Source organism: Dreissena polymorpha, chromosome 3 (genome assembly GCF_020536995.1).
Source record: "Dreissena polymorpha isolate Duluth1 chromosome 3, UMN_Dpol_1.0, whole genome shotgun sequence".
NCBI classification, from domain to species: Eukaryota; Metazoa; Mollusca; class Bivalvia; order Myida; family Dreissenidae; genus Dreissena; species Dreissena polymorpha.
In genome coordinates, this window is record NC_068357.1 from 133,979,722 (window position 1) to 133,997,120 (window position 17,399).

The following is a 17,399-nucleotide window of genomic DNA, read 5'->3' on the forward strand; positions in this document are numbered from 1 at the left end:
CGTAAACGACAACTGGATCGGTTCCGAATCATCAAGGAATCGTACAGTTGTCTGAAACTCCTGTTGCAAGTCCCCTTTACTCTTACTTTTTCGAAAAAGTGTCATTTTAATCCACGAAAACAACACCGGTCACTCCGACGCTTTGATCAAATTCTTTCTAACCGCTTGAAGGAAACTCTGAGTCACATGATCAATTACAAAGGTCAAGGTTACAAGCAGGTGCCCGATTATGCTATAACGTGCGTGAATCCTTGCTGTTAATTTTATGCATATGCGACACAAACTGTATCCATTTTGTAGAAAGTGTCATAAACAATATATTATTTATGCAAACTTAAATAAATTTTCAATGATCACTTCTACTTTGCTGTAGAGAAAACAACACTTCCGCGTTGCCTCTTTTTAGAATGAAATGATCTCATTAATGACTGTTCAATATGGGTCAAGGTTGAGTGAAACTGAAAGTAGCTTCACTTTTTTTGATCGCCCTAAAACAGAAATGATTGTCGTTGTTATTGGTGTATGTGGATGTGGAAAGTAATTGTTTCACGTATAATTATACAAAAGTACAGAATATGTAACTATATACGTAAGATAAATGTGATTAAAACGATAGGAAAATTGTTATCACCAGATTAATAATATATCATAAATGTACATGTCACTTTCATTTATAGATAGACTAGATAGATTAATAAATAGACGTAATCGGTGGATTCTGAGCTTTTTTTGTATGGAACAGAGTCCACAACAACTACATATAGGAGTATGTACATGTATGACGTTAAGTCACGTTTATTTATGTTTATAACACATCGCATAGGCCCTTACATGTATTAAAATGCTCCATCAAACGATATTCATTTTTTGAAACAAATGTATCTGGTGACAATGCTATATTGCTGAAATTAATTAATGTTTAATACACACCTGCAGGCTGCAGTACATAATGAACAAACTCCTATAAAAGTATCTTACCTGGAACTTTCGTGAAAATGTTACTGCAATAATGTCACATTATTGGTATCTAGTCCAAATACTTAGATGTAATCAACCTCATATAAATATGAGTCTATTGATAGCCTGCATGCATTTTGCATCTCTTCATGTATATTTCATTTTTATTGATTTCTCTAATACAACTGATTTTTATGTGCCTACAAACATTTATATATGTTTATCAAATGAAATATATGTCAAACTTTTTTTCAAAACAGTACACAATTGACATTAAACCATTAAATGCATACTTTTTAAGGGAAAAGAGTATCCTTTTTTTGAAATCCAATCACACTGTTTGCAATTGAGTTTTAATAGCAATGAATTTGTTTCAATTGAACTGATGTCTTTATGTTTTATGTAGGGTATATCAATTATTGTTCAAAAGTAATACATTTAAACAGAGTAATTTGTTCCTGCTTTAAAGTAAATGGAAATTAAAATTCTAAATTTTACTGTGTAATGCAATGGTGAGAAGAAGCTCTGACCAGATTTACCAACACTATGCCCTGTCTATACATTTTAGTTTAATTTTCACCATTAAAACAATCTTATGTTTACAGGACGACAGTTGGTGAAGCTTTGGCCAAAAAAGTAAGTCATTTTAAAAGGTAATTACCGTAAACGGGAATTAACAACAGCCGTGAAGTATTGTGGAATGAGTTTGTTGAAAGTGTTTATATAAATCATAACTCTTGCATGAAACTGTCATGTTTTGAAATCTTACGTTTAAACAAAACATTATACTTTAAGACACCACATGGATTGTGCACCATATGTGTATATGCAGTCTGTCTGATAGCAAGTGCTCCTAATCCCTAAAATTATCATTATTCATAGACAAAGTTTGAACAAATAAAATAATCAAAACTTGTATATTTTTCTGCCAATGGTACTTAATATCCAGCATCAACTGAGCAGTAATATAAATGTTTGCTTGTGAACAATTATAATCATCTTAAAAAAGAAAACTTAATTAAACTAGCAATTATGATACATTGTACTAGTAAAAATGTTTATAAAAAAAACATTAAATATGAAAACTAACTTGAAACAAGATGCTTTGTTGTTTAAAGGTAATAATTCGCAACTGTGCTCAGAAGCTTTTATTTGTAATTAAACTACATGACAATATGTTCCTTAGCAGTTGGAGATTATTCTATTTTTATAGCTTAGCAAACATTGCACACAAAATATAGAAGTTGCGCATAGAAGCTTATATGTTTTGTTTTTTAACAAAGGACAATAACTTCTCAAACAAGAACTTAACCACACAAATTTTACAATTTGCGCAAAATGTGGCAAAATGTAGGCGTTGCACCCTTAAGAGTGTGATGGACAAAAGCATGCACACTTGTACAAGCAGTGAGAATAAGATCTACCACTTTATCCCTTTATCTGTGGGGAATAATAAAATGATTGTATTGTATCAGTAGATGGTGCATTTTTGTGTATTTTCAGACTGGTTGGATGTTTGCTGATGCAGACGACTTTCATTCACAATCAAACAAGAACAAAATGTCTCAAGGGCTGCCCTTGACTGATGAGGTAATATTAAATTCCTCCATTAATGTACTCATAATGTTTTGTCTAACATGAATCAATAAATTGATTTATTTATTATATGATAATGTTTGTAATACTAGACATGAAGATTCTAAGGAAATGTTCAATGCTTCTGAAATCAAGTAAGCAAAGTCTTATTAAGATGTTTTTAGCTCATCTGATTGCTCAGGTGAGCTTTTGTGACCGGTCTTTGTCTGTCGTACGTCCGTCCGTCCCTCCGTTAACATTTGCTCTTAAACACTCTAGAGGCCACATTTCTTGTCCCATCTTCATGAAACTTGGTCAGAAGCTTTGTCCCAATGAAATCTTGGCCGAGTTTGATATTGGGTCGTGCTGGGTCAAAAACTAGGTCACTAGGTCAAAAAAAAGAAAAACCTTGTAAACACTGTAGAAGTCACATTTCATGCACAATCTTCATGTGACTTTGTCAAAATGTTAGTCTTAATGATATCTTGGTTGAGTTCAAATGTGGTTCCGGTCCGTTGAAAAACATGGCCCTTAGTGGGCGGGGCAGTTTTCCTTATTTGGCTAAAGAGAAACTTTGTAAACACTCTAGAAGTCACAATTTTTTACCAATCATCATGAAAAATAGTCAAAACATTGGTTTAATTGATTTCTCAGTTGAGTTCGAAAATGGTCCAGATCGGTGAAAAAACATGGCCGCCAGTGGGCGTGGCATTTTTCTCTATATGTATATAGTGGCAGTTTTCCCTATTTGGCTATAGAGAAATCTTGTAAACACTCTAGAAGTCACAATTTTTGCCCAATCATCATAAAAGTTGGTCAAAACATTGGTTTTATTGATAACTCGGACGAGTTCGAAATGGTCCAGATCGGTGAAAAAACATGGGCGCCAGTGGGCGTGGCATTTTTCTCTATATGTATATAGTGGCAGTTTTCCCTATTTGGCTATAGAGAAATCTTGTAAACACTCTAGAAGTCACAATTTTTGCCCAATCATCATGAAAGTTGGTCAAAACTTTGGTTTTATAGATATCTCGGACGAGTTCGAAAATGGTCCAGATCGGTGAAAAAACATGGCCGCCAGTGTGCGGGGCATTTTTCTCTATATGTATATAGTGGCAGTTTTCCCTATTTGGCTATAGAGAAATCTTGTAAACACTCTAGAAGTCACAATTTTTGCCCAATCATCATGAAAGTTGGTCAAAACTTTGGTTTTATAGATATCTCGGACGAGTTCGAAAATGGTCCGGATCGGTGAAAAAACATGGCCGCCAGTGTGCGGGGCATTTTTCTCTATATGTATTTAGTGAAAACATGTGAACACTCTAGAAGTCCGTCCACCAGATTGTTTCCAGATGATAACTCAAGAACGCTTACGCCTAGGATCATGAAACTTCATAGGTGCATTGATCATGACACGCAGATGACCCCTATTGATTTTCAGGTCACTAGGTCAAAGGTCAAGGTCACGTTGACTCGAAACAGTAAAATGGTTTCCGGATGATAACTCAAAAAGGCTTACGCCTAGGATCACGAAACTTCATAGGTACATTGATCATGACTCGCAGATGACCCCTATTGATTTTCAGGTCACTAAGTCAAAGGTCAAGTTCACGGTGACTGGAAACAGTAAAATGGTTTCCGGATGATAACTCAAGAACGCTTATGCCTAGGATCATGAAACTTCATAGGTACATTGATCATGACTCGCAGATGACCCCTATTGATTTTCATGTCACTAGGTCAAAGGTCAAGGTCACTCAACTTAGAAAAATGGTTTCCGGATGATAACTCAAAAACGCTTACACCTAGCTAGGATCATGAAACTTCATAGGTACATTGATCATGACTCGCAGATGACCCCTATTGACTTCCAGGTCACTAGGTCAAAGGTCAAGGTCACAGTGACTCGGACACAGTAAAATGGTTTCCAGATGATAACTCAAGAAAGCTTACGCCTAGGATCATGAAACTTCATAGGTACATTGATCATGACACCAGATGACCCCTATTGATTTTCAGGTAACTAGGTCAAAGGTCAAGGTCACGATGACTCAACACAGTAAAATTGTTTCCGGATGATGTCTCAAGAATACTCATAGGCCTAGGATCATCAAACTTTATAGGTACATTGATCATGACTGGCAGATGACCCCTAATGATTTTCAGGTCACTAGGTAAAAGGTTAAGGTCACAGTGACAATAAACGTATTCACACAATGGCTGCCAATACAACTGACAGCCCATATGGGGGGCATGCATGTTTTACAAACAGCCCTTGTTATTTTTGTAAGCAATTAAGTTTGATGTTTGGAAAGGGGGGTTAACTCAAAATATAGGTAACAAGGTCAAATCTTAAAAAAACAATAACACTCCATACGCCAGAGTTTTGGTTCAACTTGACCAGGATATTTGTCTGGACAATATCTAGGTCAAGTTTGACATGTGGTAAAGATTGAATGAACCGACTCCTCTCAGGTGAGTGAACAAGGGCCATCTTGGCCCTCTTGTTTTACTAAACTTGAAGTATTTATTAGGAATATAACATTAGATTAGAGTTTCCTGAATTTGCAAAGTATTGGGGTTTTGTAAAGTAAAGTATGCAAATAAACTATTATGTTTTAAAGTGAGATTATAGGATTTTGTCAAATATATATGAATTTATATAAAATGTGTAAAAAACTTATTATACATATATTTCAATATGAATTAAAATAAAAGTTAAGAAGAAAATGTGTCGTAAAACACGAAATAAGCCAGATATTTAATTCTGAAATCGAAAATGTCTGTACAGTCGAATTGACCAGCATGTATATCATGCATGTACGATGTGAATCTAAATTTAGTTTAACGGTTCATTTTAAATTCCTGCAACGATATACATTCATACGACACACAAACACTTACTCTGATCCTAATAAAAAGACGAATGCTTCGGTTATTGTAGGAAAATATGTACGAAATATCTTCGTCACAATCAGCTAAGGGCGCTAATTTGTCTTTGCTGCATTTTATGAAATTTGTCAAAAATGAATAATTTTTCTTGCTCATTTTGTGTTATTGTAACATATTTTTATCAATATATTACAATTTAACACATATAAAAAGCGTATAATCTTGCTTTAATAGGTTTTCTTGAAATATGCGATTTACATTGTATATTACACATGTTGATCTACATTGCATTTTGCTTCCAAATAATTATAATGATATTTCAAATATAAATGTAAGCACAGAAATGCTCATGATACCTGTTTAAGGATGATACCAGTTATCACTCTCAAATATGGAACTTTTCATGAAATCATTAAAACGTCAGCAAATCAAAGATGTTCAAAGAAGACCTTGACAAAATTTAGAACAAAAATGACTTTTTGCATACATAGAGGATATTTGTTGGATCCGGTGGATTATCGATTTTAATTCACGAGTGATCATAGAAAATAATATTTTCACGAGTGGCGCAGCCACGAGTGAAAATATATGTTTTCTATGATCACGAGTGAATTAAAGTCGATAATCCACCGAATCCAACAAATTTTCTTTTTATTTAATGCATTTTTCACAGTTTATATACATTGTTCAAGAGTTTAACTAACGAATTTTGCTGGGATAATGACGTCATTTCGTCAAAAAAATGACGTCATTTCACAGTAAACAATGAAAATTATCGATAATTCTCACTGATAATTTTCACTGTTTGAAACAGTGAAATTATCAGTTTTAATTCACTGATATTTCTCTATAAACCACCGGAAAGCATTAAATAAAAGTTGGTAATATCATCAGTTTTCCTAAACCACAAAGTGTAAAAAAGTTATGAAGCCCATTAATAAGCTGTCGCTTCAATAGCTTTTATTTCAATAAGCTTTTGTATCAGTCAGCTCATGTTTCATTAAGCACTTATTTCAATAAGCTCTTGTTTCAATAAGCTCTCATTTCAACAAGCTCTCATTTCAAAAAGCTTTCATTTTAATAAAATCTTGTTTCAATAAGCTTTTATTTCATTAAGCTCCCGTTTTATTAAGGTGTTGTTTCAATAAGCTCTCAGTTTGCTAAGCTCCTGTTTCAATAAGCAAGCTTTCGTTTAATAAGGTCTTGTTTCAATTAGCTCTAAATTCAATAAGCTCTCATTTCAATAAGCTCTCATTTTAATAAATTCTTGTTTCAATAAGCTCTCGTTTAAACAAGCTTTTGTTTCAATAAGCACTCATTTTAATAAGCTCTCGTTTGAATAACGTCTCATTTCAATAAACTCTTGTTTTAAAAAGCTCTTGTTTTAATAAGCTCTTGATTCAATAAGCATTTGATTCAACAAGCTCTTGAATAAGCTCGGATTTCAATAAGTTCTCAGTTTAATAAGGTCTTGTTTCAAAAAGCTCTTGTTTTAATACACCCTCATTTTGATAAGCTATTTATTCAATAAGCTCTCAATTAAATAAGCTCCAGTTTTAATAAGCTCTTGTTTTAATAAGTTATTGTTTCAATAAGCTATTGCTTCATCAAGCTCTCATTTAAATAAACTCTAATTTAAACAAGCTCTCAGTTCAATAGGCTGTAACGTTAATAAGCTCTCATTGCAATAAGCTCTGGTTTCAATAAGTTCTCGTTTCAAGAAGCTCTCTTTTCAATGAGCTATTGTTTCAACAAGCTCACATTTCAATAAGCTCTTGTTTGAATAAACTCATTTCAATCAGCTCCTGTTTTTAATGAGCACTTGTTTCAATAAGCTCTCATTTCAATAATCATGCATTTTAATAGGCTCACTTTTCAATAAGCTCTAAGTTTGAAAGCTCTTGTTTAAATAAGCTTTCATTTCTTGTGATATACCACTCTTGTGGCTTCATAAGCCCGTTGCCATTCCAGCAACTTATCATTTGAAATTCATAAAGATATTTTTCTAGCATTTATTGTGTATGGTTTGATCCTAATTCAAAAAAATCAATGCATCTGGTTGACAAATTCTTATTTAATGAAAAAGTGTTAAATAATTTTAACTTTCTCCTGGTTTAGGGCTATGTGCAAACAGCATAAAACCAGAACAGCCTGCGAGGAATTTGCAGTCTGTTCAGGTTTTATGCTGCTTGCTGATCATCAATATCTAAGGGTAGGAAATGAAGCCTTATATAAACTTGAATCTAGTAAGAAAAGTCCTTATTAAATTAATTTTCTAAGGGACTACAAATGCGTCAAAAACGTATCTAAGTGGTATTTAAAAGGGTTAAGAAATACAATCAACAAAAAACTACTGCATGATAGATAAGACTATCAACAGAGTGGGTCAGTTTTTGGTGGTGCTAAACTAACATGTGGAATTCATGTCCCCAGGTCAATTTTTAATTCACATCCATCTCATTGCTGCAATATGAATAATAAACGTACAGGACACTGTTTTAGTGATTGAGATCAAGTCCAGAAAAGTTAATTACCAAATATTATTATGCTCCCCGAAAATTTTCGGGGCGCATATAGTTGCCAGTTTGAAGTTCCTTACTTCCTTCTGTCACACTTTTGTTACAGTTTCTCATAGCGCCTTCAATATTTTACCGATCTCTTACATATTTGGCACGTACGTACTTTGCATGGACCTCTACCGTTTGATGAGGTTTGAGGTCACTGGGGTCAAGGTCACGGAGGCAAATAATATACTTTGATGTCACAACTTTGTTACAGTTTCTCATAGCACCTTCAATATATTTCCGATCTCTTACATATTTGGCATGTAGGTACCTTTCATGGACCTCTACCGTTTGATGAGGTTTGAGGTCACTGGGGTCAAGGTCACCAAGGCTAATAATAGATTTTTCCGTCACAATTTTGTTATAGGTTCTCATAGCCCGTACAATATTTTACCATTCTCTTACATATTTTGCATGTAGGTACCTTGCATGGACCTCTACCTTTTGTTGAGGTTTGAGGTCACTTGGGTCAAGGTTATCATGGCTAAAAATAGATTTTTCAGTCACAAGTTTGTTACAGTTTCTCATAGTGCCTGCAATACTTGACCGATCTCTTACATATTTGGCATGTAGGTACCTTGCATGTACCTCTACCTTTTGATGAGGTTTGAGGTCACTGGGGTCAAGGTCATCGAGGCTAATAATAGATTTTTTTAGGTGGTTATTATCACATAGATTGACAAAGCGCATCATCGTGGAGCATCCACTAGTTTCACTGATATTCTTGTTTAACACCACCTCCGATCTGTTTCCTTTCTTTTCAGGACAGAATGCCTTGGTTAAACGCCATTTATCAGCATTTGAACAGGTATGACATACATTCAAACTTTGAATGTATTTCAAAGAGATATTGTACAGACTTTGAAAGAATTAACAATTTATTGTGGGTTTCATTAACAAGTACTAGGTCTTTTAAAGGTATTGTAACATTCATATTATCGGTAAACATGGAAAATTAAGAAATATTCAGAAGAAGAGATTGTTATGAAGTCGGAGCTATTTGTCCATGGTTATTAAAATATGTGACACACATTTATTTTATGTAACTTCCTAAGTCTGGTTTTAAATAATTTCAGTTTAAAACTCAGCAGCCAGTCAGGTATTGTCACTTGCTCAGCATTAAAGAAACAATATCGCAATATTCTTAGAAACGGAGCCACTTATGACAGACCTAAGACATCTGCCGAAAACTCTACAAGTGAAGTCCAGAATGTTTGTGACCATGTAGAAGAGGGTGGTCTTGATTTAGTGTTTATTCACCTAGCTGGTGAGGAAAGTGTGTTAAGGTCAAGGCTGGAAGGTCGTCAGGGTCATTTCATGCCTCCAACTCTGTTGCGATCCCAGCTTGATACTTTAGAGCCTCTTGCTGAAGATGAAAATGGAATAGTATTGGATATTGACAGGCCATGTGACGCTATCGTAGAGGAGATTGTGAAGAAATTGGACTTGTAGTAAAAATAGAAACTTCAATGTTATGTAAAATGTGATATAGAAGAAAAGCCTGCTACAAAATGCCCCCAAAAGTGCTGATATTGAAACTGATATGATAGATATTAGTTTTGACCTTCTCATGTGAGCTTTATAGTTTTGAAAGACTTGGCCTTATAGAGAGACTGTTGAGTCTGTTTCCTGGGAATAACCACTACTTTGTGTCTTTGAAAAGATCTAAAGAATGCTCCATCAATGGGGATCGAATCTGAGACCTTTCGGCTGCAAGGCATAGAAAAAACAAATGAAAATGCACAAAGGCCACATTGCAATAATGAGCTAACAAATGTACTTCTAATTGTAAGTGTGAAGAAAGTCGGCTTTTATAATAAAGAATTTATGATATGACAGCCAATATGTTTTACTGTGATATTACTAAAAAAAGATTTCTGACTTAAGTTTACAATAAAAAATAAGCAAAGCAACGCCACAAAAATAGGTTTTAAACATGCCAATCATCAACTTTATAAATCACAAGCTGGGTTTAAGTGCGTAACTTCCATTAAAACTCAAGAGTTTTTATATTTTAGGTGAGTGTGACCTGGCCGTTGATTCCACTTGTACCAAACTCAATGCCAAGCTAGTCCTGCATGTAAGCCACCTACATCAGATAAAATAACCTCATAAAAACTCCCGCTATTGACCAGAAACACTTTTTCTCAAGCTTTAAACAGAAGCAGTGTCATTTACCTTAACCCAACCAGTCACAGATGAAATAAAAAGCAATTTATCTTTGTAAGCTACTAAAAAACAAGCCCAATATTTCTGTCCAAACTCTAGTTATTAAGCAAAAACCATTTTTCAAATTTTAAGTCAATTTTAAATTACAATTACCTTTATCTTTACTCTTCTTGCCTCAAATTAACTCCCAAACAATGTAAACAAAAAATATCCATGCTCTACGTCCATCCAAACTCAAGTTATTCACTATAAACAAGCTATGTCTACATGCATGTACACCCAAAATACATTTGAATGAAATAGTAACAATGCCTGCACAGCTTTATTTTGCAATCGTTTTAGAACTATTTCATTTTTAATGATGTCTGTACATGTTTATTTATTATAGATTGATGAGTAGCAAATTATTATATTTGATTTTAAACTATCTCTTAAGAAGCAAATTTATATTTGAAAATACAACTTTATTATGCAATATCATTTAAAATCAAAAAGACGTTAAAACCCAAGGATGTATTTCCCTTTTCATTCAAAATCATGGCTTAAAAGAAATAAACTAATCAGGTCACCATTTGTGAATGCCTCAAAACTAAAGACACCTGAAAACAAGTAACAACAATTGCTTAAAGTTTATTATACAAACATCAAACAAAAAACATGTTCCATCATAAATAATAAAATAAATACAGTAAAAAATGAGACATGTCAATGAAATAATTTGTAATTATGAAAGAAAATGTGTGACTGTACACACAATCATAATAAATTTCTGGATGTTTTGCATTCAGCACCATATTTTAGAAGCAGAGTTTAATAAATTGTATGAAGAGCAATTCATGGCTAAAGGGTTTGTATCAAAGTTTAAACAATACATGGCTCACAATTTTGTATTGATCAACTTAATACAATACATGGCTCACGTTTTTGTATAGATGTAATACAATATATTGCTCACATTTTTGTCTTGAAATTATACAAAACATTGCTCACATTTTTCTATCGAAGTTGTACAAAACATGGCTCACATTTTTGTATCAATGTAATACAATATATTGCTCACATTTTTCTATTAAATATATACAAAACATTGCTCACATTTTATTATCGAAGTAATGCAAAACATGGCTCACATTTTTCTATTAAATTTATACAAAACATTGCTTACATTTTTGTTTCCAAGTTATACAATACATGGCTCACATTTTTAGCGAGGCTGTTTTCGGAGAAAACCCGAGCTATTGTCATAGCCAGCGCGTTGTCCGTTGTAGGCGTAGTGCTAAAACCTTAACATTGGCCATAACTTTTTAAATATTGAAGATAGCACCTTGATATTTGGCATGCATGTGTATCTCATGGAGCTGCACATTTTGAGTGGTAAAATTCAAGGTGAACATCATCCTTCAAGGTCTAGGGTCGAAAAAACAAAGTCAAGGGAAGTAATAAGCTTTAAATGGACATAGTTGTCTGACCTGCCCACGTATATATTTTTGTTAAATAAATCAAAGCGGCGCAGTAGGCGGCATTGTGTTTCTGACAAACACATTGTGGTAAAAGGTCAAGGTCATCCTTTACGGTCTATGGTAAAAAATACAGATTTAAGGGAAGTAATAAGATTTAAAAAGGGAGAAAATTATTCAATATTGAACATAGCCACTTTATATATTTGGCATGTGTATCTCATGGAGCTGCACATTTTGAGTGGTGAATCTACAGTCACGGTAGTGGCTTTTAATTATTTGCTACTAAAAATATAGAGATTTTTTACAGACAATTATTTTCAAGGGAAGTAATTTATATAATTATAAATCTCATATTATATATTTCCTTACCAAGAATTGAAGTTCTTTTCACAGTTACTGTACAGATTTATTATTTTGATTATTTATAACCCAAATGATTGATTTGTCAAAGGTTTTTTTAATGATATCCTTATAATTTCTTTGATGTTCATCACATACCTGTGGACTTATGTCCATAGATACATGATCAACTCTGGCTATGATCTCTTTTAAACCACAGGCCTTGGTTGTCAGTGATGTCTGACTTGGTCATAATTGACTGTGAGACCCCCCCCCCCCCATGGTTGGATTGGACAAAATTCAAGGGAAGTAATAACCTTTAAAGGAAGATGATTTCTATACCTATCAAATGATAAATAGAAATGTTATTTCAATGCGGCGCAGTAGGGGGCATTGTGTTTCTGACAAACACATCTCTTGTTGGGTCACTAGGTCAAAGGTCAAGGTCACTGTGACCTCTAAAAAAATTAAAAAATTCTGACATGCTTTCGCAGCTGAGCGTGGCACCCGTTATGCGGTGCTCTTGTTCTATCAAGGTTATACAATACATGGCTCACTTTTTTGTAGCAAAGTTAAACAATACATTGCTCACATTTTTGTAACGATGTTATACAATATATGGCTCAAATTTTTCTATTTAAGTTATACAAAACATGGCTCACATTTTTGTACCGATGCTATACAATAGATTGCCTACATGTTTGTATCGATGTTATATAATACATAGCTTACATTTTTATAGAAGTTATACAAAACATGGCCTACATTTTTGTATCGAAGTTATACAATACATGGCTAAGATTTTTCTATTGAAGTTACACAATACATGGCTCACATTTTTGTTTGAAATGGTACAAACTTGACACTGTTCACAATAAACTGAATGTACAAATTAGTTACAGTTTGAGCATTCTGATTCTTCAATATATTATATATATGTATGTATATATTTGCTAACAAAAAAATACAAAGTCTTCAACAAACAAAATGAAACTAAAAACTGGTTGTATGTTCGCAAATGATTATCTATTTTTAGTATCAATATCAGTTTTCCCAATACTTACACTCAATATAGGAGAAGGTCGAACATATTTATTAAAAAAAAATAATATGTAAAATATATTTATATATATTTTAAGGAGTTCTGTATAATTTTTTCGTTTTGATGAGAGAAAAATAGAAAATTGGAGCAGGCTTGTTCAAGTCCATATTGTGTACAGTTTGTATCAGATCTTTTTTATGCTGATACTAAATATCTGGCTCAAGTTAACCTTGAAAATAACCATTGGGTTTAACATTCTATTAAATGTCAGAGAACACAGTTTTGCACTCAACACTTGTTTCGACCTGACAAAAATCTCTTTATTTAACTGGTTTCCCATCTTGGCAGATCTCAGCTCACAGTCTCTGTCTGGATGATGTGCCTGATTTTCTCAGAATCTGCCCGCAACTGTTTGTTGTTTGGGTCGATCTTCAGGGCTGCCTCGTAATCTTGGAGACCTAAGAGGCACAGAAATATCATACAGTAAGCTGTTGTAGTTACAGTCATAAGAAATGAAAGGAGTATCCAGTATTAAGAATTAAGGCTAGCTGAGCTGGTAGTGTGTTATGTGGGCTTTGGTCATATAAATATTTCTATGGCCACTATTCCCCCAAATTGCTGATTTAAGTAATGCAGTTGTCAATTACTGGCATGAGTATGTGCATTTTAGTTTACTAGCTAACCCAGGAAAAGTGTTAGTAGGTTAACCCTTTCAGTGCGGGAACCGAATTTTAAAGGCCTTTGCAAACAGTTTGGATCCAGATGAGACGCCAAACTGTTTGCTATTCTGATAGTATTCTTTGAAAAAAATCGAAGAAATGCTAATTTTAGAAATTCAGCAGACGACATTTAAGCAGACGACAAATTTCCCAGCATGCAAAGGGTTAAGTGACCAATGTGAGATGACTTTAAAACTGTTTGAAATTTAAAAAAAAAACACACAAAAACATGAATTAACTAGCAAACTCTGTTATCAGGCTTACCTTCTACATACATCTCGAGCTGACAGAATGCCGTTCCCCGCCGCACATGACACTTGAGCCGATTGTCTGCATTCTGTGGCACAGCAGGAACCAAGAGCTCTAGGGCCTTCAATTGTGCATACACAAGTTAGGGATTTTATTTACAAAAATTGAACAACCTATTTAGGTCAATTTATCTGTTATTTGTGCTCTTTTTCACAAATGAATGTTATTACTTCTAAGTACAAAGAGAGTTTGTGTACTAGTAATGGCCACTGTTGGCTATCAGCAATACTTGTTCTGTTAATGCATATAATTAATCAGGTTTAATGTAGGATGATTGAAAGAGAATAGAAAGTACTTAATTGTTAATAGATCACCCAAGGGCTATAAATCTAAATTTTACTATCAACACTTATTTATCTAGTTGAATGAGTGACTTGCTTGCTTTTCCATTAGAAAAATGTTTATTTCAGTTTTACTTAACTATTCTTGGACTAAGAATGGGTTTCTTTATATCAAACCAGATAAAAAAGCTTTATACAAACAAGTATAAATATCAGAAATCACAGCTTGCAGTTTTCAAAAGTTTTTCAATAATCACTTTGATGCTTGTTTCACAAGAAACATACATGTAGTAATAATGTTAAGAAACCTACCCTTGATGCATCTTCAATACACTTAAAGAAGTTTCGCATTTTCAGATGACAGGCTGCTCGGTTGGAGTAACATCTTCAAGTAGTTAAGGAAGTTAATCTGGTTCTGCTAGAAGCATGTTGTAGCTGGAATGCTTATAGTTTTAACCTATTTATGCCTAGCGTTTAGAAAAAAGGCCTAGCCAAACAGCATAGACCCGGATGAGACACTGCATGATGCGGCCTCTCATCAGGGTCTGCGCTGTTTGCTTAAATGAATTTCTGTAAGAAATGTTCTTAATATACATGTAAAAAAATAATATACTAGACATCCCTAATTTTGGAAATAAACTGATCCAATTTAGAAGAATGGGAGAGTCCACTAGGCATAAATGGGTTAAAGAGGAATCTTCCAAACTTTATTTTAGCTCGGGTCTCTTTCTTCACCAAACAAATGATTGTTTTATTTTTTTAATATAATTCATACATTTTTTTTAAATCTATGATATATATATTTTTTAATTATCATTTAGCAAAACTGTTAACAAGTTCCTTTAACTCTTGAAACTATGCATGTTAAATGTTCCATTCATCTAAATCTGTCACATAACAAACAAGAGCACTGCATAACGGGTGCCTACGCTCGGCGGCGAAAGCTTGTCAGATTATTTTTTTTTTAGAGGTCACAGTGACCTTGACCTTTGACCTAGTGACCCAAAACTGGGTGTGGCGTGTAGAACTCATCAAGGTGCATCTACATATGAAGTTTCAAAGTTGTAGGTGGAAGCACTTTGATTTTAGAGCCTATGTTAAGGTTTTAGCACGACGCCTATGGCGGACGGCGGACGACGAGCTGGCTATGACAATACCTCGGGTTCGCTCCGAAAACTGCCGAGCTTAAATTCATTTGGTATTTTCTTCTTTTTGCTATTCATGTTATAGCAACTGATGCCTCTGTTATAAATCAGCTACAGCCTACAGTAAGTATTCTACTTAAGTATAAAGCTCTTTTGAACAGAGGCATGATGAAATGTAAATATTACCATAAAATACTATGCTGTGGATTTTTTTTCTTTTGTTGGCACTGATGTCATTTTAGCGTTTATAAACTTATTGTTGATGGACAGTGGCTAAAAATTAAATTTATTTTAAACATCAAATTTGTGAAAGATTTACATCAGCAAAAAATGGATACCTTACTATTTCTTAAATCTTCTTAAACTGAAAGGATACGAGTACAGTGTGTTGTTTAGTCTCAAGGCATGGGAGTACACATTGACTGCGGCTTCATAGTTCCCAGCTTTGAAGAACTCACTGCAAACAATTACAAAACATGGAACTCACTGCAAACAATTACAAAACATTAAAGTAAAGATTTATCTTGATTTATAACAAGAATAAAGTTAATATGCACATTATTATGAGCAAGTGTACTTTATTGTATTAGTATTATTAAAGTTTGAATAACGAAAGTAAATAAATTATGTTCCACCTAGTTTTAAAATAAAAATCTTATTTAACCAAAGCACTTGCTATTTATATCTAGATTTCCTGGCAATATATTTGACATGCTACAAGTATTTCTAATGAATTTTGTTTCTTTTATACTACATTAAGTCCTGAAAGTTTATTTTTTTTAAACAAAAAATCCACTTATATTTAATAAGAAAATAATTCCTGCAAATGTAATCTATATTTCGAACTTTCCACCATTCCCTGTACACACTTCCCCTTATCTCTGAGCCAACATTGGCTGTAAACACTTACTTCCCCTTATTTCTGAGCCAACATTGGCTATACACACTTACTTCCCCTTACCTCTGAGCCAACATTGGCCGTACACACTTACTTCCCCTTATCTCTGAGCCAACATTGGCTGTACACACTTACTTCCCCTTATCTCTGAGCCAGACTGGATTGCGCTCTTCCTCTGTGAGATTCTCATCCTCCAGTTCTATGATACGTTTCGCCTCAGCCTGCTTCTTGAGCCACTGCAAAAAAGAAACACAACAACCAATTTAGTTTGGCTTCTTCTTTACCCTCTACCACTTAGATACGTATTTTGATGCATTTCTAGTCCCTCATAAAGTTAAATTTTATTAAAGGCCTTTCTTACAAGATCCAAGTTTTAAAGGTTTCAGTTCCATACCTTAGATACTGATGAGCAGCAAACAGCATAAAACCTGAACAGACGGTGAGTTACTTGCAGGCTGTTCTGGTTTTATGCTGTTTGCACATTTTCACTTTGCTTCTTATGGGATAAAGGTATAAATCACTGGAAACACTAAAAATTACATGAAATCCATTTCGACTTGCTTCTTTAACTATAGTGAAAAAGAGAAACCAAATTTGGATATCCATAATCAATAAGACATTTTCTACATTTTCCAATTGTATGTGCATGTATTGACATAATTTTAGAAAAGCATATATTGCCCTATCTCATATTGTGGTGTATATTAAACAAGAGCACGCCTAGCGGGTGCAGACCGCTCATCTATTTTTCTTTTTAAAAGAAAAAAAATGCAAAAAAAAAATTTTCAGTGGAGGGGGGGGGGGGGTTATTCAAGGGTGGGATGATTGGAAGGTCTTTCAAAAATACAATAATAAATATAAATATTTGTGTTTTTTAACCATGTTTAAAAAAACAATATTTTGTTGATGGGGGGTCGGGTCGGGGAAGGGTGAGAGGGGGGTATAGTGTGAGGGTGTGGTCATTTATAAGATGATCTTTCAAAAATAAAAAAAAATGGGGAAAAAAAAATACTTTTTTTTTTGGGGGGGGGGGGCGGATTCTGGGGCAA

General features: G+C 33.9%; 3 protein-coding genes across 8 annotated transcripts in view; 1 reads left to right on the forward strand and 2 right to left on the reverse strand.

The window, feature by feature from the left end:
* The window catches only part of LOC127871535 (FERM domain-containing protein 5-like), a 104,134-nt gene extending 103,896 nt beyond the window's left edge, over window positions 1-238 (reverse strand). For 2 of the 4 annotated variants that reach the window (XM_052414564.1, XM_052414565.1), the window contains exon 1: window positions 1-238. In XM_052414564.1, coding sequence (XP_052270524.1) covers window positions 1-105 — 105 coding nt within the window. In that variant the 5' untranslated portion in view covers window positions 106-238. The other 2 variants (XM_052414567.1, XM_052414568.1) reach the window with 1 other exon arrangement.
* LOC127871546 (probable gluconokinase) lies at window positions 172-11,563 on the forward strand. 3 transcript variants are annotated; one of them, XM_052414587.1, is made up of 5 exons: window positions 172-239; window positions 1,563-1,593; window positions 2,461-2,547; window positions 8,753-8,796; window positions 9,065-11,563. In XM_052414587.1, the coding sequence occupies exons 1-5, from the start codon at window positions 187-189 to the stop codon at window positions 9,438-9,440; spliced, it is 591 nt and encodes a 196-aa protein (XP_052270547.1). In that variant the 5' UTR covers window positions 172-186; the 3' UTR covers window positions 9,441-11,563. The 3 variants fall into 3 exon arrangements, with proteins under 3 accessions (XP_052270547.1, XP_052270549.1, XP_052270546.1); XM_052414589.1 differs by lacking the exon at window positions 172-239 and adding an exon at window positions 368-566; XM_052414586.1 differs by lacking the exon at window positions 172-239 and adding an exon at window positions 370-537.
* The window catches only part of LOC127871543 (dynein axonemal assembly factor 4-like), a 20,431-nt gene continuing 13,803 nt past the window's right edge, over window positions 10,772-17,399 (reverse strand). Inside the window, exons 7-11 of the mRNA XM_052414582.1 lie at window positions 16,486-16,586; window positions 15,829-15,909; window positions 14,620-14,692; window positions 13,982-14,087; window positions 10,772-13,456 (exon numbers count right to left, since the gene is read on the reverse strand). Of these exons, the coding sequence (XP_052270542.1) occupies window positions 13,350-13,456; window positions 13,982-14,087; window positions 14,620-14,692; window positions 15,829-15,909; window positions 16,486-16,586 (468 nt within the window). The 3' untranslated portion in view covers window positions 10,772-13,349. The remainder of the gene's footprint in view (window positions 13,457-13,981; window positions 14,088-14,619; window positions 14,693-15,828; window positions 15,910-16,485; window positions 16,587-17,399) is intronic.